Below are 27,202 nucleotides of genomic sequence, written 5' to 3' on the forward strand. Positions count from 1 at the left end.
TTTATAATATTATTATCCTGATTATAGGAAACGGGCATTATTCCGAAATGTTTGAATACCCTATATAGACATGTATAGTTGTAAATTGTGTATTAGACATGCAAATAAAAAATGTACGACCAATCGCTTGTTAATAAGCATAGCAATTATTTTTCCAGTATTTATTGTTTATAAAATCTAAAACCATCTGCTTTTCAATATCATCTCTTGCACAAATTATATTTATTCATTCATTACAATTTAAAGTCATTAAAGTCAGTACAGTCATTACAGTCATCAAGCTTATAATTGAAGTATTCAACCTATATAATTTGAGTATTTGAATGTTACTGTAGTACCTACCTAATTGATTTAAATGATTGTAGACTGTATGCCTATCACTATTTGGTCGCTTAGCAAGGTGGTCTATGCAATTATCTTACAAAAAAATTTATATTTTTCATACAATTATAATAGAATTTTAAATGTATCTATTTATCTTAACAATAACGACAATAATACCTATAGTTGATACTTGATATCTAATACGAGCGTATAAAACATTATGCCCGGCTCTGATGCACGTTATTTGAGTCTCGAGCAAATTCCATATTACTACACATAAATATACCACCAACTAGAGTATTGTACGTCGATAATTCGTTCCGTTTCCGCAAGCGGTAGGCTACATATTATTGAATATTTTTATACTAGGTTATAACCTACAATAATTGTATCTGATTTAACAAGACCAAAGAAAGGTTCGTTTTATGCTGCAGATTTCCGCTCTAATTATTTACAGAGACCGTTTAAAAGATAATTTACTCTATTGCGATATGTTCTCTGTATACCTACATATATATTAACTTGAAAGGCAATATTGTGTGTGTAGGTATATGTAAACATAGTATAATAGAATGACCTAACAAATTAAATAACATTTAGATCTTAATCAAAATTTAAAATGTTTTTTATTTATAATTTATAGACGCTTGTAGTACAAGTACAGCATAAATATTTGTTTTTATTTTATAATACTGAAAATAAAACATTTAAAATTTGTTTAGGTAAAAAGAGAAAAATTTAAAAAGCCTTTAATAAAAACGTTTGTTTATGTCGAGTAGTTATTTTTTACGATTGTTTGGAGTAAATTAATTTTATACGTAATAACTTTTTTCAAAATATTCTTTTTAGAAATTGTTTGATATAATATTATGTAAATAATAAATTATTTATTATCCATATAATTTTCCAACCTAGTTGTGTAAACTACGATTAACACTGAAAATGAATGGTTTTAAATAATTAAATCAAAAAACATAAACATTAATACGTATATTATAATAAACATGTATAATGACCAAGCAGTAAAAACCCTAACGAAAATAACACGAACAAAGTATAGATAGGTAATCGTAAATAAATTGTTAATGATTATATTATTATGCGCTGCAATATAATTATTATTATGTTACCTTTAAAAGTTTTAAGCCACCTGCACACATTCGTAACTTTAATGTATGTCTAATTACTTTTTTATTTGTTTTCTAATAAACACTTTTATATGTTTATGGCTAAATTATAATCTATATAAATTGGTATTATTAAAAAGGCAGTGGTGTCGCGACCTACTAGCCTAAGTGAATATATGTACAATAATAACCTAGCCTAAGAAAATCTTACTCATGCCGTAGTACCTCCACTGGGAGGCCTCTACAATCAGTCAAATCTGCCATTTTATATATTATTATTATTATTATTTTATCTTAGCTTCTATCATCAATTATTCTTATTGTTCTCCTTTGAAACAGATTGAATAAAACATAATAATAAAAACAAAAAAATATATATAATAGCAGTTATATATAATAAAAAAGTCTTGACTAACTGATTTCTAATTTAATTCACAGCCTAAGCTATGATAGCTAGCATCTGGAAATTTTCAGAGTATACTTCTGTGCCTCTAGGCTGCACGCCTATAAGAAAGTATTTTGAATAATTTTCATTATAAAGAATTGGTTAAGCAGGGATCTTAAAATGTACGCTAAAGTTGAATCTTTTTTTTGTTTATAAACGATTGCCATTGTATGTAGCTAATATACGTAATGGTAATAGTAAAAATTAATACTGTTTTTATTTATTTGTATATTAATAGTTAGTTAGTAATTACTAAATTATGTGTGAATAAATAATAGGTTATTTAGTGTATCTTTACCTGTTTTAAATCATAATATTTGACAAAATTCTACTACCATCGGTAAAAACGTAAAGCGAATTGACTAGCGTATAATATACTGTTCACATAATCAAAATCGAGTCACATATGGAACGTATGGTACTATGTTGGGATATACCCAGAAGGAGTTGAACAATCACAATTTTTCCCGGGCAATGTCGAGAATTCAACTAGTATATAGTATAATATGTATTATTGAGTTATATGAGTAGTATATACCTATTGATAATTAAGTTCAACTTACCCTTACATTATATTTAAATGGCGATGACTTAGTGGCCGGTTAAAATACAAAATATAACGAAAACAACTAATCCACTGTTATAAATAATTCAAGAACAAATAACTAAAACTGTATAAGTTGTTAGTTTATTACTATTTATACAATTTAAAAAAAAATGTTACTATATAAAATGATTTAGTGCCTACCAATAGTAAATTGAGTAATAAAAATGAAAAATATATCTAGCCGGTAATATTTTATAATTCGTAATTTACATGTACTGGTTGGTTTTTTCCCTTTTTAAATTCATTCACGTGTACCTATCAAGTACTGATACCCACTTTTATTGCGTTAACGAATAAAATATTTTAGTTATGAACATAATATATAATAATGAATACAAAATGTTTATAAAATTAAGAAATAATTAAATGAGTATTTAAATAATTTTAAAGTATAAACTATAAAGTAGGTGTAGGTATAAAGTATATCACTACTGATAAACTACATAGCTCCTATACAACTATACAAGCAAATATTATCGTGGTTCTGGCGAACGGTACTCAAACAATAGACAGAAATATCATAATATGGGTATAACACTTATAGCTACGTGTGAAAGAAAACTTATTGCCACGACAAACTACGTATCATGGTCGTATTCGAAACCATACAAACAATGTAGGTAGACACATCTGTTCTCGTGGTATTGAAATATTTTTTTTATCAATTAATCAAAAAAAAATTGAACGTATCAAATGCGATAAATAGTAATATTTAAAAAAAAAATCGATTGAATTGTAAGCACTAAATATTATTATAATGTTATAAATATATCTATTGGTACAATAAGCACAACACTCTTACATGGACTTTCAATATTAATTTCAATCGATTTGACGTGATTTGAGACTGTGATATGTTATTCAAATTATAACTATTCAACGTATAAAATAACACAATATAATTATAATACATGACGTATAAACACTTAACAAGGTATAACATCATAGCCGTCACCACTGACGCGAGGAGTAATCGAAAACATAAAAGTGTCTCCAAAAAATGTTTATTGTTAAAATATACATTAGAGAAACTGACCATGTATGTAATAATTTCACCAGTTCATTTTCCTGGTACCTAATAATACTGTTATTAGTCTAATATAATATTAGATACATTTTTTGATATAACCTATTTATTATTACAGTATTGTTATTTTATTCAATAACGAAATTATAACACGGCGACATAAATAGGCAATTTAGCTACACACACTTGACCTCGATAAATTTTTCACCTATTATTATAATCACATCATGATTGAAATATACAGGTTATTACATAAATATTTGGATTAACTTTGAGAAGGTTTAGAACTCGGCTAAAGGAAGCCAGCAAGATACAGAGATGTGGAAAGAAAAAATACGTTCAAAATATATTAGAAATGCCAGAACTCAGCTATAAAGCATACAAAACTAGGAATATGTATAAGCAAGCGAATGATCTCAGAGGTGGATACAAAATGAAAGAAAGATTTCTAAGGGATGATGATGGCTCCCTGATAACCACTAGTGAAAAGCTGGCAAAAAAATTGAGTGATTACTTTGAAAAGTTGTTAAACTGTGAAGAATCGAATGAAATCATCTATTTTAACCAGGAAATCCGAGAAGCACATGGTTGCGAAGAACCGACCATGGAGGAAATAAAATCACAAATAAATATACTAAAAAACAATAAATCTCCCAGGGAAGATGACATTCATTATTCAGTCAGAGCTTCTAAACAAATAAGGGGAAGAAAAAATGGTATTGTGGTTATAGAAGGTAATTCGTGAGATCTGGACAACAGAAAAAATGCCTGAAGAGTGGATGACAGCGGTGATTATTGTCCAATACATAAAAAAGGAAGTAAACAAGACTGAAATACAATCGTGGGTTAGGTTCTTAAAATCAAATATTTGACTGATAATAATTAGTATATCACGTACAATAATATTGTACATTTAACCATGAATTATATGAAATAGATATTGAGATTAAGAGTACCTAATTGTCAATCACGACCAAGTGTTACTTATATGTTTATATTTAAACAATAATAAATAAGAAAGGTGTAATTAATTTACTAAAATCATTCCGTATAACTACTGCAGCAGTAGTACTGCTATTTGCTAACAATAATATTGAAGTTTTCTGATAAACTTCTGTACACTTTTAATGATAGGGTTATTTGGTTTAAGTCTATCGACTTGATCATAGTAAGTATGGATAATATCACTATAAATGTAATATCTCATTAAATGGTTTTGGAGATTTTCAAACACAAGACATAGAACAATACATAATCAGTTGAATAGGTGTATATTGTGTAATAACGTATATAGTATAAAATAGTATTTCGTAAAAATAAAAATAAATTATTGGAAAAGCAAAAAAAATATTTAAATCTATACTTTTATATTTGACATTTAAACTCAACTTTTGTATTGGTTATTTGTTATCTTAATTTTAAGTAAAATAGATACATTTATTCAAAGTAAAACACTTACCTGTCATAAGATCAGCACAAAATATAACTTTCGTAATACTCAAAACAAACATATTCTATATAAATAATAGATCACTTTAGTTGTTCTAATACTAGATACCTGAAAAAATTAATGCCATTTTCATTTTGTTAGTACCTGGCCACCTAACTATACCGCAAATATGCAAATTACTTCTGACGACCAAATAAACGGATGTTGACATAATACCGTAAAACGTGACCATACGCTTTGGGAGGGACAGACCCGCTTTTGAGATAAGTGTCCCGTAGTCCCCAAAGAACCTAAAAATGTCCCGCTTTCAAAAAAGTCGACTTATAGTAGGTATTTATTGATCACATTTTACAATCATACTTTTATACTGTACCTATACAGTTTACAGTATATATATATACCTAGCTACATATTTTACATATACTGTAAAACACTAAAACCAATAGTCCATAGATTGTTGAGATACTGAATAAAAAAAAAAAACTATTTATAGAATTGTTTTTTTAATATTTTATATAAGTAGCACAACTATTTAGTATCTCTCTTATAACGCTTAATAATATATTTATTATAATTTATGGTTCATTGCTATATTATGGTACTTTATGATTTAAGGTAAGATAATTAATAACTGTGAGCACACACGCGCGTGTTCATTGTTCATTAGCAGTGATGCTCATTATTTTCATGGATGAAAAAAAATATATAAATTTTAAACTTATGGACGATCACTTTAGTCATATGGATAATTTTTTCAAGGAAAACTTGATGAATATATTCGTTCAAATGTTTAATTGAATCGAGCAATTCTGGAGAAGTTATAATGACCTAATAATCTAATAAAGAAGTACCTAGAGGAATAGTCGAGAAAAATCCACAAAACCAATTAATCTCCGAACAGTTGTTTCCATGCAGTGCCGGATTGGGTAGCCTCGGCCCTTCGAGAAATATTTCCCAATCGGCTATAATTTGGTATAGTAGCCCATATTGGACGAATTTTAATATTAATAAATATAATAATGACCTTAATGCGTTTGTTGACTGTATGCTATTATATAGCTGTCATTAAAATCATAACGTGGGCATTGCGGCAAATTTCTCATTCCAGTCCAAAATTTTAGCGGCCCTTCGAGATTTTCTCGAATGCATGACTGGCCTATTCGGGCCTGTTTCCAAGTATAAAAGCTTGTAAAATGACTAATAAATAGCCAAATATTTTATAATATCTAAAACTAATCTTTTATGTGTTATGGACAATTTTAAATGGACCCAAGTACTATATTATAATTCAACTTGTTTTTAACAAATTTAGACGATAGATATATCATAAATAGATATATAGATATAGGATTAGGCAAGCCTGGGCATAAACGCGTTAAAAAGTTAAAAGTTAAGTTAAAAGTTAAGTTAATTTTAACTTTTAACTTAACTTTTTAAAATTTAATTTTCATAAACTTAATTTTTAACTTAACTTATTTGAATTGATATAAATTTATTAAATAACGAGTTACTTTTAATCAAATTCAAGTTAAGTTAATTTATAAATAATTAAATAATAAATATAATGAAGTATAAAGTTGGCTATATTCTCTAACAGTTTTAGACTTTTAGTTTCCTGAAAAAGTATTCAGAGTACATTCTTAAATACCATGTTATTTTTATTTAATAATTTTAAAAAAATGTATAATACTTGTCTGTATTAGTGTATTAATAAATCAAAGGATTGTATTTGTTTCGGCATTTTCAATTTTGTATTTTTTTTATACCTACTACATAATTTTATTAATTCAATACCTATGTATAGAAAAGCTATTGGCTATTTCCTGTGGTCAATAATATTTATGATTTTTTTTATTTATATGGATATTATACAAAAAAAAAAAAATAACTTAACTTAACTTAAGTTAATAAGTTAATTGAAAATGTTCATAAAACTTTTAATTTAACTGAGTTAAAAAAGAATTAGGTTAACTATTAACTTTAAACTTTTTAAAATGTTTTCCATTAACTTAACTTAACTCAGTTAAAAATTATCATTAACTTGCCCAGGCTTGGGATTAGGGAGGATTGCTTGGTATTGCTTGGAATTATTAAAATTGCGCATTTAGGTAAGAAATGTTAGTATAATAATTATTAAATATTACAAACAAATGTTGAAAAATGTTTAGAAATGTATAAATGATAAGAATAATGTATCGCTTTAAAGTAAAACATAAAAAAAAACAATAATCGTATCAATAAACAAGTAGGTATTGTTTATAATATTTGTTAGGTATGGTATATAAATATAATAAAATATAATAAGCTATTGGTGTTCTGGACTATTATGGTTTTGAAACACGGCCCTGAAACAATACGTCCTCCGTACGAGAGACTATTATGATGACAAACGGATGATCGGCATGGAAATCAACGTTCGGCGCCGGTTCGGGTATCCATGCACTCATTAACGCAAAATGCACACCTGTATATGCAAATCACATACAATAACATAATAATGAGTTTTTATCTATTATTTAAATGGTTGTTGATCAACAATGTTATTCATAAAAAATTAAAACACCGAACAAAAAATCAATATTTCAAAATATATTTAGATATATATATATATTACATATGGCATGTACAGGTTACATTATATATACAGGGTGTCCCACAGAGATCTGACAAATGAAATAACTTTTGTTCTAATCAATATTTTTAAAAAATTTCTTTTAAATATAATTCATAGACACTTGCGCTACATTTTTAGAATAATTTTTTTATTTTTTATCTTTTAATACTGAAAATAAAAAACTTAAAAATTGATAAAATTTTTTTTCGAAATATTCAATATAGCCAATTTGTAAATCTGATTTTTAGAAAAATTGATATGGTAAAAACACTTATTTAAGTCAAATGGCTGATTTTTACAATTTTTTTTTAATATCAATATTTTCGTTAAGTAAATTATAGTTAATTATACTAATTTATAGTTTATACATCACATATTATTAAAATAAATGCAATAAAAAAAATAATTATATTTTAACATGCACCTATTTAAAAATGTTCTTATAAAATATTTTTTAAAAACTTTATATTATTTGAAATTAAAATGTTTCTAACATAAACTAGATCGAAATTTACTTAACGACAATATTGATATTTAAAAAATTTTTAAAAAATCAGCCATTTGACTTAAATAAGTGTTTTTACCGTATACATTTTTCTAAAAATCAAATTTACAAATCGGCTATATTGAATATTTCGAAAAAAAATTTTATCAATTTTTAAGTTTTTTATTTTCAGTATTAAAAAATAAAAAATGTAGCGCAAGTGTCTATGGATTATATGTAAAAGAAATTTTTAAAAAATATTGATTAGAACAAAAGTTATTTCATTTGTCAGAATGTCAGATCTCTTCGGGACACCCTGTATATATATATATAGGTATGTAAATGTTGAAAATTATATATGCACACAGCGGGCTACAACAATTCAAAGCGATTGGACGGAACAATAAAAAAGCTGATTTAAAAAAAAAATATAAATCGCAACCAGCTTGTGTTATATCAATATAAAAGCACAATACGTTTGACTTGGCTGACTGTGACTGTCGTTTCTAAAGCGTATAATCTGTTATATATACCTCTAATTAATATCGTATTTTATTTGAAAAATTTAAGAAGGTAAATACACAAGATTTAATAACTATTATTTATAAATGATACAGCTAAACAACGATGAAACAATAAAACGGTGAACTATGAGTATAATATATGTAACGCCATCGTATTTAACATTTCTTAAAATACTTTGTGAAATATAATTTTTTTAGAACTAATTGCTAACTTAATGCTATCGGAGTTAAATTATGCATTATTGTGATAATTAAATTCAAATAGTCATATAAGTCTTATAGAGTTTAAGATCAAAAAGCGGATAGAGAGAATATAGTATAATATGTATATTGTGTATATATAAAGCATAGCGGTAATAGTTGTGTGAGTACTCTCTAATAGCCATCCTCAATGCGTATACTTTAAAACTTACACAACTATTTGAATATTTAATAGAAATACATAATTCAACTCGTAACATCAGATGATAATACCTAACCTATGATAAGTTGATGCGCACACTAAACAATGGAGATTCACAAAGTATGCTCACTTCTTTTGTTTTCTTGGATACCTAATGCAGTTATTTAAAATGTATTGTTATGTAACCTAACCTTGGAATTTTTAACTAAATTTAAATTCCATATATTTTTAAATACTTGAGAATTTTTAAGGAGCGTTCTGTGACGATACAAACTTATGATTTTTGAATGACCCTATTTTATTTTAAATTTACAAATTATATTTTTTTGAACATTTTGATGTACCTACCTACTATCAAATCCAAATTTATACGAGATGTTTTCAACTTATTTCACTTTATTTTTTATTAAGATACTAAACATGATACAAGCCCGGACTATGGCTATACACAAAACTAAAATACACATATGTAAATGTATTATTAACTTTAGTCACGTTTTTATTATCAAGTTATTAAAATATGTACAATTAAAATAAATGTTTTAAAACGATAAAGGATTGATATATTATTTTAGCTAAAATATTTAAAACAATAAGAAGAAAATATTTTTATTGAATCTGTTATCTAACTATTTTCGTAAACAAATAAATTTAACAGTAAAAATGTGTAGTTATCAACTAAAAACAGAAGTTTATTTCATCGTAAGACACTTTTTCTGTGATGCAAAAATTAGATTTTGAATAACTATACATTATCATTTTTTTTTTTTTAATGGGGTTGAGCAAAGTAATGCCCACCGTAACACTGCTGGAAAAACGGTTAGATCGAACTTGCAATAATAATAAATTAATGTTATAAGTACCTAAGTCTATATACATGTTATGTAATAATGGAACGTCGTTCATGGGTTTGACAGGCGGCCCATAAACAAGACGTCGAAAGTACGCGACATTATTGCGACGACGAAGGGCCGATCGGCGTGGAATTCGACTTTTTTCGGCGGTTCGACCGGATATCTGGCACTGTACTTCACAATAATGAGTGCTGCACAATATATATTATGTATATTTATTAAATGTCTAAATCTATACAGTAAGTAGTGTTGTTAATAAAGAATACAGGTGACGAGGAAAGGTGAGGATTAAAGTAGACGGCTCTCGTCCCAAGAAAAAAAACTAAAAATGACCGCGATGGACTGCAAGGAATATTATTATATTTATTTCTGGAATAATGAAATACTGAAATAATAGTTTTTAACTGAAATTCTCCGATGGTATGTATTTAGGTTTCAGGCCATACGAAATCATTCGAAATCGATATTTAGCTTATAAATCGTAAATAGCTAAGTTTTTTTGTTTTTTGTTTTTTAATTTTATTTAATCTATTGCGGACCACTTTTATAGATATATAATAATATATATTCATGCACCTTGCCCTTAAACGCACCAAGACGGGTAATATTGTTAACAAATTACTATTCTAATATCTAATACAATTTTAAACACTGTAGGCACCTACTTTCATTCAGATAAAACGTTATGCAACACATACACAGCTGTTTTTGCAACCTTTAAGTTATCAAAAGCCATCGGTTCCCGCTGAGAAACGTAACAAAAGCAAATATAAATAATAGCATTGAACAACAATCACATAATATTAGTAACAACTCTAAATAATTACAAAACAATAACCGCGAAATATGTTCAAACGAAATTTATCGATAAACAACAACGGGACATCATATTACATCAATGTAATACTGTGCTGGCACTTGGAAACGTATAGCATCATACACCGATGTACAGGTATATGGGGGCCCACTAATATTTAATAAATGAAAAGCTCTGTTTTCACCATTCATGAGGGGCAAACTGTTACGAAGACATATCAAAGGTTAGCTTCTCGAAATTTATCGGCGAACAAGACGAGCGATTATTGCATTAAAGTCTGTAATATAATATATTTAACCCCCCTCCCCCCCAGAAAAAAACCAATGTCATACATATACCACATTAAGTGTCCAATATAAACCTGAGCTTCAGCCCCCCTCCAAATCTCAAACACTATTTTGTGCCTATTGGTAGTAGTAGGTAACTACAGCCGCATAGATAATAATTATCAGTTCAATAAAGATAGAAAAAATGCAAATTTAATACAAAAATACGAAATAATATATTTACGTCGGAAAAAATTGACGACCAAAGTAAAATATAATACCTAACATCAATGTGTAGTGATTTAGTAGTATCGCGTAGTACATGCTACAACAGTCATAATATATTATATATGAAGTTGAAAAAAAAAAATGATTTAAAGATCAACGTTAATACTTGGAATTGTACCTATATATCTCATAAATATTATACTTATGTCCTATATTTTATAAAAAACCAACAGATAGTCTTTAAAAAAAAAGTTAAAACTTTTCGATATCAAAAAGATTCCCGGTTAGAGAGCATCAATAATACGCGCGCACGCAACATAGATACCTGCATAATAATATAATAGTCGACCTCGGGCGGTTAAATCCTTAAATGGATACACTCTAATAACCATTACTGCGATCCGCGTATAGATGAACAGAAACGCGGTTGCGGAATAAGCGGTCAAGGTACATAATATAAGGGTGTTCAATTGAATGTGTAAATCGCCGGATGTAACCAAATGGTGCAGGACACAATAATGCGCTGCATACAATTATTTGTCGCAGTGTAACATATTATAATACGGACCTGCAGTGTATGTGTAATTATCTCGAATCGGCGTGCAGCGCATAATTTGATCGATTGGCACAAATATATATAATATACTCGAGCGTATAGGTACACGGCGGTTTTGATGATCGTCACCGCCATACACCGCCGCCGTTTCCATTCGGCTACCGTAAAGATATAGTATAATATAATATGTTATCGGATCGATTGGAAAAATATCCACGTCGACGTGACAAAGTTATACAAAACTATTATTTAGATTAAACTGCAGCAATACGCTGACATAGTGACTGGTCTAAATATCATACTTGATCGACCACTGCAATATTATTATGTGCATGACGCGTGCTGCAGTGCTGTGTATTATTATAAAAACATTTAAACGGTATGGCTGCGTCTTGGCTTTACTGTGGATGGCGCGCCGATGGTAAAAAGGAATAACTAAATTTAGTAGTTTTGTGATTATTACCGCAAATAGTAACGTTATGTAGGTAATCATCCCCCGACGAACGGGTATGGTCGAATTGCACTTGGGCTTAAAAGTATTTCAATAAAATTATCTTGAATTTGAAGGGGTTAAACATTTAGTTAACACTCATTTTCCTATAATTATTATATTATACTTTATATTATATTATATTTTAAGCTCAAATATGAGGCTTTCCGCGCGAACTTATTTGTTTTCATTGGTGTTTTAACACAATTACAAATCGAATCCTACATTTTAATGCAGAATACTGACACAAGATCATCAACAACACGGTACCAGAAAAAAATAAATAATATTAAAAACTATATTGATTTATATACTCAAAAGCGTATTACCAGGCTAGAATTTTTGAACACAGTTAGTCATTACTACAAAAAATGATCGAAATGACAAAAAATATGTATATATAATAATGACAATAATTAAATTTGACGATTAAAAAAAAAATGTTTGATAATAATAATAATATGTATAGTATAATATAATATAACATGATGTATAACATAATAATTATAATGTAAATATATATATAATTAGCATCAAAAACAATCATTTTTAACCACCAATGATTAAAATCATTGTCAGTCCTAAGCCTGTAAGTGAGAAGAAAAATGAATGTTAGCCCTAACCGCTTCAAATGCATGATAATTTTATTGAAATACTTTTTGAGCCAAATTGCAGTTCGACCACTACCTGGTTTTTACACGAGTGCAGTTCGATCATCTGTTTGTAGGTAATAAGTACAATTCGACTATCCCGCGACGAACAACCCCTAAAAAAAATCCCCAGACTACAATATTACTCACGAATATTTTTTAAGCGTTAATTAGTACCTATCTATAGTCAATAGTTGATAACAATACGTATATTATATTGTTAAAAAATTATAATTATAAATAATATTTTATTTTAAATGACGATAGTATATTATGTGTAATTCAACTTAACTAACTTAACAACTTCACAAATTATAAAAATATTTCGAATGATCGATACCGTCAAATAATATTACAGTTAAAAACATAATTTACAAAAAAAACAATAACATTTTATATTAATATATTACTACACGTTTTATGTTGGTATAATTCTGTAAAAATTAAATTACCGAAATAAAATATAACGTTTTCAAAACTTCAAATGTTACTTATGATTGTTGTGTACGATGTAGTGTAGTATACACAAATATATAGGTAAAGTATAAAAATATTTCGAATGGTCGATACGTCAAATGATACAGTACTGCAGCCCACAGTTAATTATTAGATTGTTTTCTAATGTTATGGCTTATCGAATTCAAAAATACTGTAATATTTATTTTTCCACTTGCAAACCTGGCCCAGAGTTGTTGTAATCTATTTTCTGTCGTTCTCATTTGTCCAAGTTTGGTCCTTTTTTAATTGCTTTCTGTAACGTCATCCAATACTAATTTTGCATAATCAGCACCAACCTCATATTTCATTTTTCTTATTAAATGCCAAACTGTGGGATGTTTAATTACCAATTAAATTTTAAGACTCTTTTTGAAAATGATAAATAAATCCTATTATGTGCGTATTTTTAGGTTTTTAGTGTTTTTACCATTAGTTTCAAAAATTTCCAACGTTTCCATAACGTTATCGTTTTGTAATTGTGTATAGTGAACTAAATGTGTAGCTGTGTAGGTACTGAAACCTATAATATTATGTGGTCCACTGAAAATCGTTGCTTATTTTTATTGCACAATACAATGTTTGGACATGATCATACCCGGGTACCCATTTATTTAAGATAACTAGATCCAAATTATGTTTGTGAGCCCATTAAAAATTAAATAGGTAGGCGTGTAACCTTTTAACTTATATTATATATTATCAAAAATGCACACTAAACCGTAAAGTATCATTTGAAGTTCTTATCCTTATAAATTATCGCCAAAATATCACAGAAAACGTAATATTTTATTTCAGGGGATTCAATTTTAAACTACTTACTAATATAAAATATGTATATGTGTGTTATTGTTTTTTGTAAATTAAAACATAATAAACGAATTGGTAATTAAATATAAATTATAAATACTAATTAATGTTTAAAAAATATTAGCGAGTAATATTGAAGTCTGAGGATTTATTTTCCAGGATTCTTAGGCAGTAGCAGGTACTCCGCGTAGTTTCAAAATATTTGATTTTTGAACTTTTATCTTATGAAAAATTAAAAATCAGTACATCCAGTACAAATAGTTTACATCAAACGTTTTTTTCGAGTAATTCTCATTTACCCTCACACCGTTTTATTTTCAATCCAGAATTTAATCATAGTAAAATGATATATATTTTTCAAGATATTTATTATATATTATTTACATTATGATTTGTTAAGCACTATACGCGTATAATTTAACAACACAATAAAAATATGTGTCACTGGACGACTGCGAATCGAGTAATAGACAGATCGCTTAAAGCCTTAAAATTTTGACAGCCGACCTATAAACAATACGTCTTTGTTGCGATAAATAATCGAAAGCATGAAAGGGTGGTTGGCGATGAAATTTACGTTGGGCCGCGGTGGAGGTGGTCGAAACAAACTCGTCACCATAATCGTCAAACCTGCACAAATATAAAACAAAAAGATAGTACCTATACGATAGTATAGAGGGTAGTTCCAGTGTCGGCGTGGCCATAGTGCGCTAGGCCGGGACCTATCAGTTTTTTATTTTAAGTCACGTACATTTTTTTATTAGCCTTGCGTGTTCCTGGTCTATATAAAAAATTTAGGGACCCTGCAAAGTATTTATAGAAATATTTACCAGTACAAAATTTGTATTCGCAATTTTTCATTGCAGGACCCAAGGCCGTTCATTATGAAGTCCCTTAAAAAAAACTCATCCGTGGGCTCATCTTGATGTGCCATACCGACACTGGGTGGTTCAATAATATACATATTTGCAATGCGTGACAAACTTGATGTAATGTTATATATAAAAAAGAAATCGAGTTAGTGTTTTACTGTAGGTATATAATATACATCATGGATTATGAACCAATTACAAATGGAAAAAACGATAATATAATGTGTCACCGGAAGACAGCTGCGAGTCAACATTTCGCTTAAATTTTCGACAGACGGCCTATAAACATTACGTCGTTATTAACAGAAATTATCGAAAGCGTGAAAGGGTGATCGGCAACGAAATCTACGCTGGGTGGTGGCGAAGCTGGCAGGATTACACTCTCTAAACCAAACGTCATAACTGCACAAATATAAAACAAACATATAATATTATATGATAGTAGATAATATAGTGGGTACCTATTTCAATAATGTAAATTCGTAATGCCATTCAAATTGTATGCTATATTATTAAATGAAAGTGAAATCGCGTTAATGTTTTATTATACATTAATATAATATGTTGCATGAATATCTATTGTAAATACGTAAAAAAAACTGCCAAGAGGAGGAGGCGATCTGACCATCGAACCACCACCCTAAAGAACGTCGCAGGATCAAATGGTAAAATATTGTTCAGAATGTTTATTAAATATTTAGGTACATTATGATATGTTACAAGTATAAGCGTATTACAAATTTACAACACAATATGTGTCACCGGAAGACTTCGAATCAACACTCAAATTTTCGACAGACGGCCTACAAAGACTATGACGTTGTTGTGAGAAACTATTGAAAGCATGAAAGGGTGCTCGACGACGAAATTTACATTAGGCAGCGGCCAAATTGGTTGAGTCAAACTCTTTGTCACGAACGTCATACCTGCACAAATATAAAACAAACATGAGAATAGATATAAACGATAGATAGTACGTATATATAGCGGGTATTTCAATATTACATATTTGTAATGCGCCACATATTTGATGATATGAAATCAAATCACGTAAATGTTTTACTAGAGATACAAAAATATTATTTAATATTATAAATACCAAAAAAAACACTCCAAGGGGAGGAGGCGCTCCGACCATCGACTCCCCGCTTTTAAAATTGAAACACACTCTGGATTAAACGATTGCAGAAAATTCGTTCGCAGAAGATTTAAATAAGCAAATCACGAAATTCGTAAGAGCTGCTCGGAAATTATTATTAATAAAATTGACATTAAATTACATAGTTAGTCTTGGTTAACAATAACATTCACAACCAAAGCTGGTACATGTCAAAATATTCAACGCACAATGAGTATCGTTCAAATGCATATTGGAGTTCTAAGCCTTCAATATTTTCCACGTTTCCCATTTCACCCACCGGTAGTAGCTTAATGCTTTTAAAATAAGTAAAAAAATGTAATAGCAATGAACATTTCAAATATTATATTAAATATAAATTAAAAACGATATAATTTTAACGGTTTTGATAAACGACCCATAAATAAAATGGTCTTTGTTCTAGAAACGATCGAAACCACGAAAGGGTGATCAGCGACAAAATATACTTTGGGTAGTTGTACAGGAAGTCTCAGTAAAATTAAATTTACACCTGTATAAAAACAAAACAATCTTATAATAAGGTATACAATAATATATCGTCTGTTTTGAAAATTATTTAGCATAGTTAAGCGTAAAAACAAACGTGCAAGTATAAAATGAAATGGGTATATAATGAAATAAACAAAATAACTGATTGTTAGGTGTTTTCAATGCAATGAAATACAACATTCAAAATATTATGAATTCGCATACACTTAACTTTAGTATTCAATCAATTTCCAATATACATACACCAGCACCAAAATTAATGAAGGTTACCTAATACCTAACGATCGTGTAATCTAAGCACAGTTTTAACATTCGTTTTTTTTATAAGATAATTATATAATAAGAATACTAAAATTAAGCTCTAAAATCAACAATACCTAATATTACAACAAAATAACTATACCATTAGTTATGACTTATTTGTTTTACAACGTTTCCGTCAGTATTTATGATTACTTGTACCTAACTTATATTTAAAAATCTATCTAACAAACTAACTTATTGATATAAATATAAATGTTAGTGAGGTTAAGGTAATATTATGGCCAATAATTATTAAGTAAAAATCAAATATAATACCACAACTGGAGTATTACATTAATTGGGTGCTTTTACAACACAATATAACATATTTGTTTGCTTGAGATTAGTTTCAAGAAGCAAAAAAAACACTTAGTTCAACTATTTGGATAAGTATGTAAATCAGTTAATTAAAAAACTTATTGAAGTAGTACAGTACCGTGGTATCACAGCGCAACGATTCTGCCAGTAAAAATTACATGAGAATAATCAAAATATGATATAATAACAAAAATAAATGGATGGTCAGCTTTGAATATACTTCTTTTTTTTGATTGTGGAAAACTCATACTGTTGTCCATAGCCCAGCCTGTTGAACACATTAAGGTTATACCATAATAATGATTTAAGGTAAAACTTCCTACAATATCAACCCAAGCGGATACTATAATACTAGAAAATAAAAATCTATGTAACGGGAAAAAAAAAAAAATTATAATTTATAAAATTATAAAATAATGCAAAACCTCATACACATAAGCAATAATTTATTATGGTATATAACATAATTTAGTGCTCAACCTAAAATTAATCTTATATTTTGATAGATTACATTGTTAAAAATATAAATATATATATGTAAGTATTTTGGCTATTTGATATTGTTGATATTAACATGATATTATTTATAAAAAAGACTACTTTAAATCAGATAAATTTGAACAGGAACATTGAAACTAAATACGTCTAATTAATGTAAAAATAACAATTTAAACAAAAATAACAATGCAATAAATTAATAGAAAAATATAATATATAATATAATAAATCAGTTTTTCAAATTGATTTTCAAAAATAGAAAATTAATTGATCAACTTACAAAATAAATATAATTGGATGCTTAACAGTATTTTATAACGTCCAATTAGTTGTATTTTATAATTTTTATAACTTTTGTTTAGATCAGAATGATCAGATAGTTAAAAACTGAATATTAAAATGTTAATTACATGTAATTAAATTATTGTATTAAAATTTAATAATAAAAATATCTACCTAAGATGCACCCAAATGTACAATGTGAAATAAAATTAATAATGTTGTTTAAATAATATAAATAGTACGTCAGAATACCATTTACGTACTATACGTAAAATACTGTTTATTTTACGAAAATTAGTTTTCAACCGAAAAAAATAGTTAACAAATACAAACACTTTTATGTTTGAGAATATAATTAATATTTGTGTTTAAAATAACAATAATAAACTAACTATGAAATAATAAAAATGAGTGAAAATACTGATAAAATTTAAATGAATAACTAGTAATAGGACAACATTTGGGTGGCTTTTATTACTCAGATAAGTTTTTTACTCGGCCAAAAAATAAAAGTTCATTATTTTGGCCCATTATAAAGAAGATGTATGGACAGTTTGCAAAAAAATCAACTTCTTCGTATGCTCTGGGGGTCATCAAACACCGGGTAAGCATAGTCATTCCTAATAACATAAGCATACACTTGTATTAGAACAGAATAAGATACTAACATAGATTGTCTACTGTACATTTAAATGTTATCAATAACATTAATTATTTGTAACTAATACATACAATCTCCATTCTAAAGAAAAAATAATAATAATAATACTTACAAAGTTGTTAACAACATAAATAAATGAATAATATATACGGCTCAACATAAATAAAATTGTCAACAAAATTAATTATCTAATTATAAATACATTTTCTTTTTTAATGAGAAATTAAAGTTCTTCTTTAGTAAAATGTTGTACCAATGAATCAATTTTGGTCATTCGACCTACAAAAATAATGCTACCACCTTTAATTGAAATAAAGAATATAAATGGATGATCAACAATGAAATCTTTATGTTCACTCATTATTAAACTTCTCTTCATACGAATTTGCATACCTAATAATATTTCAAATATTTTTATTTAGCTAATAATTTTAATTATATAGTTACTAAAGCCAGATTGAAAGTTTAATTTTTTTATAATATGGTATTAATGAAGAGGAATCAACACCAAAGTTTGTTATTTTTATTTATCATATATGGAACACAGCAAAAACAAGGTTACATAGATCACTGATCATTATTCATCTTTGTAATTTACTGTAATTTACTGTAATTTACTGTATATATTGTTATTAATTTACGCTTAACAACTTAATGATGTTAAAAATTCTTTATTATATCAATAAGTTTGATGACCTTGTATGTCAGAAACACTTTAATTTAATAAAAAAAAAAATCACCAAGATCACTGATCAATGATAATTAATGATTAAAATGAGAGTTTTGTATATCTAAAAGTTAAAACATAATAAATTATACAAATTAAATTAAAAGTTTAATTTAACACATCTCATAACAACTTTTTATAACCAACAGTTATAATAAAAGCTCTATAACAATGCATTTATTACAAATTTTAAAGCGCAATAACTTTTTACTTTTAGGAATTTTTTTTTTTAATAACTACTATATTATTACCTTTCAAAAAAATTGATCAAATATTTTTATAATGGATAGTTTCTAAATCACATAAAATTTATTTGAGTAAACTTTTATTAACTACACAAGATTTTACTACAATTTTTTTATAGTATATAAATACTTATTTGACATCTAAATACAGATATTGAGTTCAAAAAACATTATTAATTTAACAATTTAAAAAAAAAAATTAAATTAAACAGTTAAACTTGGTAAACTCAAAATCATCGATACCTTTAACTTCTCCAGTCTCTAGTCGTTTTTGTGAATAACTTGAAGTTTCGAATTTTATTAATGTGTATGTATTATAAAATTGTCATATATCCCTCATGTATCTTTTTAATTTACAATCAAAAATAAGTCATTGGTGTTATTTTTACAGATAAGTGGTTTATCTAACTGGTTTATTACACAACAATTCATTATCCACTAACATACATAAACACTTCAGTGGTCAGTGCCCTAAACTTTTTATAAATTTCAACGTGGTCATACGTATTTGAATAACTCGAATTCTTGGATAATTCAAACTTTTTTTACGATCTATTCAACTTTGAGCTAAACAAGTTCAACTGTATATTGATAATTATTGTAAATTTAGGTTAGGTTGTTTATGTTACAAACAAAAATGCTTATATATTGATAAGAAAGCAAATTTAATATTAGGATATTTAAATGTATATATTAATATAACATAAATATGTACACATTATTATTTCTTAATTATTAAATTAGTCAACATGTAACTATATGCTTTCAAAAACAAAATTATTTCAATAATAAATAGATAAGTTAAATCTTATCTTATCCCATAATAATAGAAGTTAGTGTATCAATTTATTATATATTGTTTCTCATTCACTTTGCCCTTTGTGATATGGTTTGCAACTCTTTTTGTAAACCATATCTATTACATTTATTTTTAATTGAATCAACATTTATTTAAAATAGTTTAATTTAGATAAGTACAAAAATATTAGATGGAAATCTGATTTAGACACATCAATTTATTGTGTCAGAAAAAAATAGATATAACAAACTTTGGTGAGATATAATTTTAATAACTTAAGAGATAAATTATTAAAATGAGTAACTTATAAGTAGAGTTGTTAAAATACGGGATTTTATTGTATTGCATTATGTGTATATTATAAGGCATTACTATTATATGGTCAGGCCCGGATTAAGGCGTAAGCAGTGTAGGCTTCAGCCTACACAACCACAGATTTAGGGGTACGGGCACCTCATACTATCAAATTTGAAATAGTATAATAATCAATCATAGATAATATTATTATAATATTAATATTATTAATATTTATTATCTATGTAATCAATAATAAAAAAAAGAAGAGTAAATTAATGGTTTGTTATTTTTTATAATATGATTATTTTATATTTTTATAAATCTAAGATATATTTTATTTAATTTTAATTTTATGTTTTTACTTGTTTTCACATATTATATACATGTACATATTGTGGCTAATAAACCTAAAATAATATTTTATTATTTAATCAAGTATCGAGTAGAGAAATGTGTACAATATTTTTTTTTTAAATAGCGGCACCAAATTTTTTACAGCCTATGGGCACTGTAGATCTTAATCCAGGCCTGTATATGATACAAAGCCATGTAGAATCTTAAATTACCAACAATTGACCATAGATGACTGATTATAAGACTTATAAGCAATGGCCAGTTTCAAAATATTTAAATCATTTAGGAAAACTTTTAATCACAATACTAAAAGAAATAGTTAAGATTAAATTAATATTTTAAGTCATGATACTATTATTCCAACTGTAATATGTAGTAACTAATAATATAAAATAATGAAGTTACAATTCAGATATTAATTAAATTCATAAGTATCAAATACATTTTTTAATGTATTTTTTTGTTTATACCACGTGTATGAAAAATAATTGTATATAATGTGTATATACTTTATTATATGCATATGTATACCATTTACTGTAATTAATATTTATAAGTTTATAACCAGTGATAATACCCACTCACATCTCTACTTATAAGTAATGATATTAAAATAACGACTGGTAATGGTTGCTAGAAATATGTATCTACTATCACCTATTATTGTAAAAAAGTATTCCCAACAATAAGCTTTAAATAACAATGCATACTCAATTGTTAAGAGTTTTAGACAAAAATAAACCAATTTTTGAAGATTTTAATCAAATTAAATTTTGGCAGATAATGTAAAAAGCTTGATTAATAGAAACAATATCACTTGTTAAATGTTATTTTTCTCATAAAAAGTAGATAAAAGAAGTTGATAACCAAACCCCAATAAGATAAATAAACTCTGTTACCTGTAGCTGCTGCAGCCTCAGTTCCTAATTCATTGACATCAACATATGCCTTATGCACAACTTTAGTCACATACAGATCACCATCTTCAACAATATTAGAAAAGTTTGCAGCCCGTGTAAACATTGTAGGACATCCAAGCTAAAATATTATATAAATAAATAAATATATTATTATTTTTTATTATTTACTCACATTAGATAATGTTTCTTCTAATTGGAGTGACTGTTCTAATTTAAAACGAGGCAATTTGACTGTCACATGATGTTGAGTCATTTTATTTGAAATTTCGTGCAATTTAATTTTAGAAAAGTTATTTTCCAGATCTTTTAAACCATCTTTAGCATCGGGCAACAAAATTATCATTTTAAAAGCATGGTGCTAAACAAAAAAGTACAAAATAATACATTTTTCATAATAATAAATTTTCATTTATTAAGTAATATTCACTTCATAGGGTAATTCAAGTGCAGCAAATTTTAGATCACTATCATGATAGTATTGCAAATCGTGCACGAGAGTCATCATTTTGACTGTTACTTTGTTGCTTGGAGTTACATAAAATGAGTCATCTTCTGCATCATTAAATTTATGAGCCCAAGCACTTTTGAAATGCACAGCATTTGCCAATACTAAGGCAGTGGCTTGAGTAATAGAGTCTGTAAAAATAAAAATAACATTAATATAACTTAGATTATCTATGTTTAAATGTAAACATAACATAATATAATACGTTAGTAATAACCTTTGGGAAATAAATCTTTGATTTTGTTATTGGTTTTGCTTAAAACCCAATTATTTATATATTGGCGCTGTTGTTCAGGATCGTTCTTGAAATTCAATTTCTCCATAGATGAATTTAAATATTTCTTAGAATTTTCCACAAAACTATCTTTAACATTAAAAGCTGTATCGACGAACATTCCGGTGGCCAGTTTCAGGTTATCATTTTCACTCTAAAATAGAATTAAATAACTATATATAAATAACTAGTTTCATACAGTTTTAATTATACTTTATTTAATAACATTTAAAAGACTAAATTTTAAGTATGAATTACCTTGTTATTTAGGTGGAAATTAACTTACTATTACTATAGATTTAATTATTATTAATAAAATCATAAAGTTATAAATGTTATCTTTAAATCCAGACATCAAATGATATACTCACTATTAAGTCTTCCAATAAATTCTTATATGCTTCCATTGAATGAGTAGTTTTATTTAAATGTATAACGTTTATCATTTCGTCAAAGGTTTTTGAAGCTGCTCCAACACTAGCCATAAACATAATCACATGGATACTGAATGGTGAGTAAAACATATTACCCGTTTCAGTTTTGGCCAATTCCTAAATTATTTAAAAATAATAATTAGTTCAAACAAACCATATATTTATAGCAAAAAAGTTCTTTACCTTATACAAAGAAAACGAAAAATCATGATTTGCCAAGCTCAATGCTTCTATATTAGAGAGTGCCATATTTTTAGGATCTGAAAAGATTTTTTTTTTACTTTTATTAATTTACACTTGACTCTTAACATAGATATGTATATTCAATAAGCAATACCTAGATAGGTAACTACTAATAATGTAGTATTTAATAACCAAGTATGTAATGGAATTGGGATTTAAAGAGTGCAATAAAGAAATCACCTAATTAGAAATTTAAAAATAATAATATAGGTCATCAATGATAATCAAACAAAATACTTTTATTTTTCAAACATTTTCATGCAAAATTATATATAAAAATCAATTTGTACTCTCTGCTCTAAAGATTTATGAATTAAATTAAAAATAAAAACTAATAAAAAGAGAGAGAAAATTTAAAATAATATTTAATAATATTTTGTATTACATTATTTTGTCATTTAATAATATTATATAATTTATAATACTTATATTGAACTGTGTGCTAGAAAATAATTTCATTAGACAAAAATAAACTATAAAATGATGATTACTTGTTTAATCCACTTATGGATGATGGGTCATCTAAAAATTAATAAAAAGTTTGACCTTCAGTCTAATAAAACTGTAGATTCAAAAACAATACACAAAGAACTTCCTACACTGGCAAATACCTATACAGGAATATAATTATTACCTATACAAATATAATTACAGTTCATATAAAAATTGAACTTAAAAATATGGTTTCCCAAAAAGTAAAAATATACAAGAGGAAGAGTCATAAAAGTAATGTGGTAGTAGGTATTTACTTTTGGGTATAAAATAAATGCTGCCTCTCATCTGAACTTATTTCCATATAATATTCATATCCATGAACAATTTTAAATTGTGATTCTAATGCAGTTTAAATAATGGAATTTAACTTAATTAATTATAATGTATGAATTAGACTGCAATAACTTAGAAATAGCTAGTAAAGTAATATATCTATCGACTTTTCAATATCAATTTATTATTGTATAACCTAGAATTGAACAGTTATACCTGTATTATTAAAAATATTTAATATTACGAGGAAATGTATTATTTATTTTTTTACACATAAAACATAATATATAATATTGATTACCTATAAAATAAGTGAGTAAGTGTTTATGTTTAATTTTAGAGACAGGCAAAAAGTCATAAACTTCGGAGCAGATACAGCAATAATATTAATAATCATAAGCGAGTTTTAAAATACGGGAATCCGAAAAATCTATACGCTAAAGACCAAAAACTCTACGCCTTACTTGATACCTAATACAGTACCTAATACCTAATATATTGTACCTAATACAGTAATACTTAATTCTAAACAGATTTTACCTTGAAAACGGGTTTTTTTTTCAAAACCCTCGTACGAAGTTACAAATGTCCGGGTTCCAAAAAGCCGCGAGAGATTGGTATAATTTTATCGATGGTCGAGTTTGCTGCTTCGGGGACTCGTGAGCACAGACTGCGGGTGATTACTGATTGCGTGAATATTATATATTTTCCTATACCCAGATATTTACCATTATAATATTTTAATATTATGACGATGTTTTACAATGATGGTACTTTGACCAGGTTAGGCGGGACAACTACAGTCAACAACAACCTGAAATTTACCGAGTACCGACGGGGCAACGGTGACCAATTACGTTGACGGCAGCGGCGGAGCGACCACCATCAGATGAGCGGATTTTTTATAGGATGTGCAAAGTGCACGGACTACGGACGGACGGTTCCCCACTCACGATTATCGTACCTTCGTGTTCGTACGTTTCGCTTTGGATTTTCCTCCACAGGGCACAGATGGATATACCGAGAACCCGAATCGACGTTAATTATTTATTACCTATTATTAATTATTATTTTTATTGTTCAATGTTCAAACGATACAAAACGGAAGCGCCGAGTAAACAATAACAGGGCTTAAATAATAATAAATACACTAACATTATCATATAAATATATAATAATATAATATCACGTATTATTAATCATCATTTTGAAAAATTTACTTTGTATTCATAGGTATAAATAATTTTAATCGCATCTTTATTAGTGTTTGATTTAAATAAAAAAAACAATGATGTGATTAGGTAATTAAAATGGAAAGTATGGCAAGTATAAAGTAAGCAATTTATTATGTATTGTAGCGTTTTCTCACGTACAGGTGATGACATTACAAAATAGATATGTTATTAATTTAATAACTAACTCGAACAGTTTGATAGTATGCACTGTATATTAATAAAAATGCTCCACGAAAGACAACACTCGTACTACCGTAATTTAGTTACAATTAATAAAGATCAATTAAAATATTCTGATCAATGAATAATCTAGGCGCTTAGAAAATCTACGTTTTGATGTTTTTATTTTTCAAGTCCAAAAAATTAATTCCAAAAAAACATACCACCGTGGAGGTGCTCGTACTAGTCGTACTCAATCAACATAAAAACCCGTTTGAAATTGGATCAACCGGGGCTCTCCTATATCCATATTATGCTTATCCTTCTACTTATCTTGTCCCTTACGAGTCGCTCCCAAGGCCGTAGAGGTTTTTTGCTACCTATTCTCAGGGTTGGACGAGGTTGAACTAGCTCGTACTCCAACTGCACAAGCATTGATTTTTTAACCGGCCTCGGTGTCCTCAATATTTTATATTATTTAAACGTCAAAGTCTATAGTTTTGGCTATAGTTTAGCACAACAGATTAATTATCAAATGAGTATTTATTGTCTACGTCTTACAAACGTACAACACGGCAAATTGTACGTTCACACTAATACATTTTACTTTTTAAAATTAGATTGAATTTACATCTTATACAATTTAAATGCAAGAATATTATCTATGTTGGGTATATCGCAGGGGGTTATTTATGGGGGTGGCTGAGGGGGCTTCAGCCTCCCCCCCCCCCGAAATTCAGGAATTGTTTATGAAGTCTGCTTATTATGTCCTATCAGATGTAAATTTTCTAACTCATATAGGCTGAATTGAAAATTTCAGTTGGAGAAAACACCACAGCCCCACCAAAAAAAATATCTAAATACGCCCCTGGTACATCGGAAGACTGTATTGATATTATTCATTGTAAGTAAGTTATGACTATTTTTAAACAGTTTTTTTTTTTTGTGTACATTTTAAAACAATCATAACTTACTCGGAATCGTAAATCTCTACGGTTGGCATTTTTCGCCATCTGTAATTATGTTAAAACGTTGTAGGTTGTAATCGTTAATAATAAATGTTTAGCTTTCCCAGATTCTGTTATGCAGCAAGATGATCTATAATATCACTATAAATCATGTGTAGAGCGAAGTAGTCCCCGTACGCAATATAATGATATTATTATGATGTGGGAAATAATAAGTACTCACCGTCACTCATAACTTCGTCGGTATTTCTCGTTTACAGCAAACTGCAGGTGTATTTGGAAATGAAAAATGTGCAGAGTTCAATGAGATGATCGCGACCTGCGAGTATCCGTTGTGGTATTGATTAAAGTTTAACAAACCGAAGACTTCTATAGCGATAAATTTCAGAGGTTATTAGTAGGTAACAATAATTATTCGTCCGCTGCGTTCGTGTCGCCTGAAAACAATGAGAACGATAATGAAGTGTGTTATATGCAGTATGCCGTATTATTAATCATTATAATTATTATTATCTAATGTT

At 27.6% G+C, this 27,202-nt stretch overlaps 2 protein-coding genes across 10 annotated transcripts in view; both read right to left on the reverse strand.

The window, feature by feature from the left end:
• Nucleotides 1-7,083: 7,083 nt before the first annotated feature.
• On the reverse strand, nucleotides 7,084-27,110 carry LOC107169914 (serpin B4-like). 4 transcript variants are annotated; one of them, XM_089229819.1, is made up of 8 exons: nucleotides 26,905-27,110; nucleotides 23,492-23,568; nucleotides 23,246-23,425; nucleotides 22,818-23,028; nucleotides 22,523-22,731; nucleotides 22,268-22,453; nucleotides 22,075-22,213; nucleotides 7,084-7,444 (listed from the first exon to the last, which is right to left on the reverse strand). In XM_089229819.1, exons 1-8 carry the CDS (start codon nucleotides 26,912-26,914, stop codon nucleotides 7,305-7,307), a joined length of 1,152 nt encoding a protein of 383 aa, XP_089085945.1. In that variant the 5' UTR covers nucleotides 26,915-27,110; the 3' UTR covers nucleotides 7,084-7,304. The 4 variants fall into 4 exon arrangements, with proteins under 4 accessions (XP_089085945.1, XP_089085944.1, XP_089085943.1 ...); XM_089229818.1 differs by lacking the exon at nucleotides 7,084-7,444 and adding an exon at nucleotides 14,521-14,801; XM_089229817.1 differs by lacking the exon at nucleotides 7,084-7,444 and adding an exon at nucleotides 18,754-19,146.
• unc79 (UNC-79 domain-containing protein) overlaps nucleotides 24,861-27,202 on the reverse strand; it is a 40,789-nt gene continuing 38,447 nt past the window's right edge. For all 6 annotated transcript variants that reach the window (XM_089229816.1, XM_089229815.1, XM_089229813.1 and 3 more), the window contains 2 exons: nucleotides 26,905-27,118; nucleotides 24,861-25,029 (listed from right to left, as the gene is read on the reverse strand). The gene's annotated coding sequence lies outside the window, so the exon portion shown is untranslated. The remainder of the gene's footprint in view (nucleotides 25,030-26,904; nucleotides 27,119-27,202) is intronic.

Source organism: Diuraphis noxia, unplaced genomic scaffold (assembly GCF_037042655.1).
Source record: "Diuraphis noxia isolate RWA-SAM2 unplaced genomic scaffold, SU_Dnox_SAM2 contig0005, whole genome shotgun sequence".
Taxonomy (NCBI): Eukaryota; Metazoa; Arthropoda; class Insecta; order Hemiptera; family Aphididae; genus Diuraphis; species Diuraphis noxia.

Excerpts from the sequence above, each read along its gene's own strand:
- LOC107169914 (XM_089229817.1), bottom strand. Across the intron at positions 23,029-23,245 it reads ATTTATTGGAAGACTTAATA|AGTGAAAATGATAACCTGAA; the intron begins GTGAGTATATCA and ends ATTCTATTTTAG. Across the intron at positions 22,732-22,817 it reads CAAAGATTTATTTCCCAAAG|ACTCTATTACTCAAGCCACT; the intron begins GTTATTACTAAC and ends TTATTTTTACAG.